We start from the raw sequence: 1,167 nt of genomic DNA, 5'->3' as shown, positions 1-1,167 counted from the left end.
GCGCTGTCCCCCCAGGCCCCGCTGGCCGTCCTCTCCAAGGTGGAGCTGCGGGTGAGCTGTAAGCACCTCCTGGACCGCGACACGCTCAACAAGTCGGACCCCTGCGTCCTGCTGCTGATGCAGTCCCAGGGCCAGTGGATGGAGGTAGGAGGGCGGGGGGGCACCGCTGGCACCCACCGCAGCGGGGCAGGGCTGGGGCGGGCTGTCATTGGGGATGTGGTGCTGCTGGGTGCAGGGTGCTGGGCACGGGGTTTGCGTCTCTGGGATGGGGACAGGAACAGAGACAGCCCCCAAGGTAGCTGCGATGCCCACGGGGCCGGAGAAAGCGCAGGAGCCACTGCACGGCATGCAGGGTGCAGAGCAGGGTGCAGGGTTTGGGAGATGGTGCAGAGTGGGGTGCAGGGTGCAGAGCAGGGTGCAGGGTTCAGGAGATAGTGCAGAGCAGGGTACAGGGTGCGGAGCGGGGTGCAGGGTTCGGGAGATGGTGGAGAGCAGGGTGCAGGGTGCGGAGCGGGGTGCAGGGTTCGGGAGAGGGTGCAGAGCAGGGAGCAAGGTGCAGGGTTCAGGAGAGGGTGCAGAGCAGGGTACAGGGTGCGGAGCGGGGTGCAGGGTTCAGGAGAGGGTGCAGAGCAGGGTACAGGGTGCGGAGCGGGATGCAGGGTTCAGGAGAGGGTGCAGAGCAGGGTACAGGGTGCGGAGCGGGGTGCAGGGTGCAGGAGAGGGTGCAGAGCAGGGTACAGGGTGCGGAGCGGGGTGCAGGGTTCAGGAGAGGGTGCAGAGCAGGGAGCAAGGTGCAGGGTTCAGGAAAGGGTGCAGAGTGGGGTGCAGGGTGCAGAGCAAGGTGCAGGGTTCGGGAGAGGGTGCAGAGCAGGGTGCAGGGTGCAGACAGAGGATGCTGGGTGCAGGGTGCAGAGCTCGCAGTGCGGCGCGCAGGGTGCACGCCGGGTGCAAGGTGCAGGGAGCAAGGTGCAAAGCGTGGGGCGCAGAGCGCGAGGCTGGTGGGGCAGGGTGCTGTGGGACACCCAGCAGCACGTGGGGATGGTGCAGACGCCTTGGTCGGAGCGAGTCCCCTGGGGCTCCAGCAGGGCTGAGGAACGGGGTGCCTGGGGGCCGGGGAATGGGGTGGGGGGCCTGGGGGCCAGGGAATGGGGGGCCTGGGGGCCGGGG

The 1,167-nt window shown here is 68.9% G+C and overlaps 1 protein-coding gene across 1 annotated transcript in view; it reads left to right on the top strand.

Annotated features, from left to right (window-relative positions):
* Positions 1-1,167, top strand: part of CPNE7 (copine 7) — a gene marked incomplete at both ends in the record, with an annotated part of 5,633 nt that continues 4,466 nt past the window's right edge. The window contains one exon of the mRNA XM_035890169.1: positions 1-144. Within this exon, the coding sequence (XP_035746062.1) occupies positions 1-144 (144 nt within the window). The remainder of the gene's footprint in view (positions 145-1,167) is intronic.

The sequence above is a fragment of the Egretta garzetta genome, unplaced genomic scaffold (assembly GCF_000687185.1).
Source record: "Egretta garzetta isolate BGI_Z169 unplaced genomic scaffold, ASM68718v1 scaffold582, whole genome shotgun sequence".
Classification (NCBI taxonomy): Eukaryota; Metazoa; Chordata; class Aves; order Pelecaniformes; family Ardeidae; genus Egretta; species Egretta garzetta.
The sequence above is the reverse complement of the archived record's forward strand: the minus strand, read 5'-3'. Positions and strand labels throughout refer to the sequence as shown.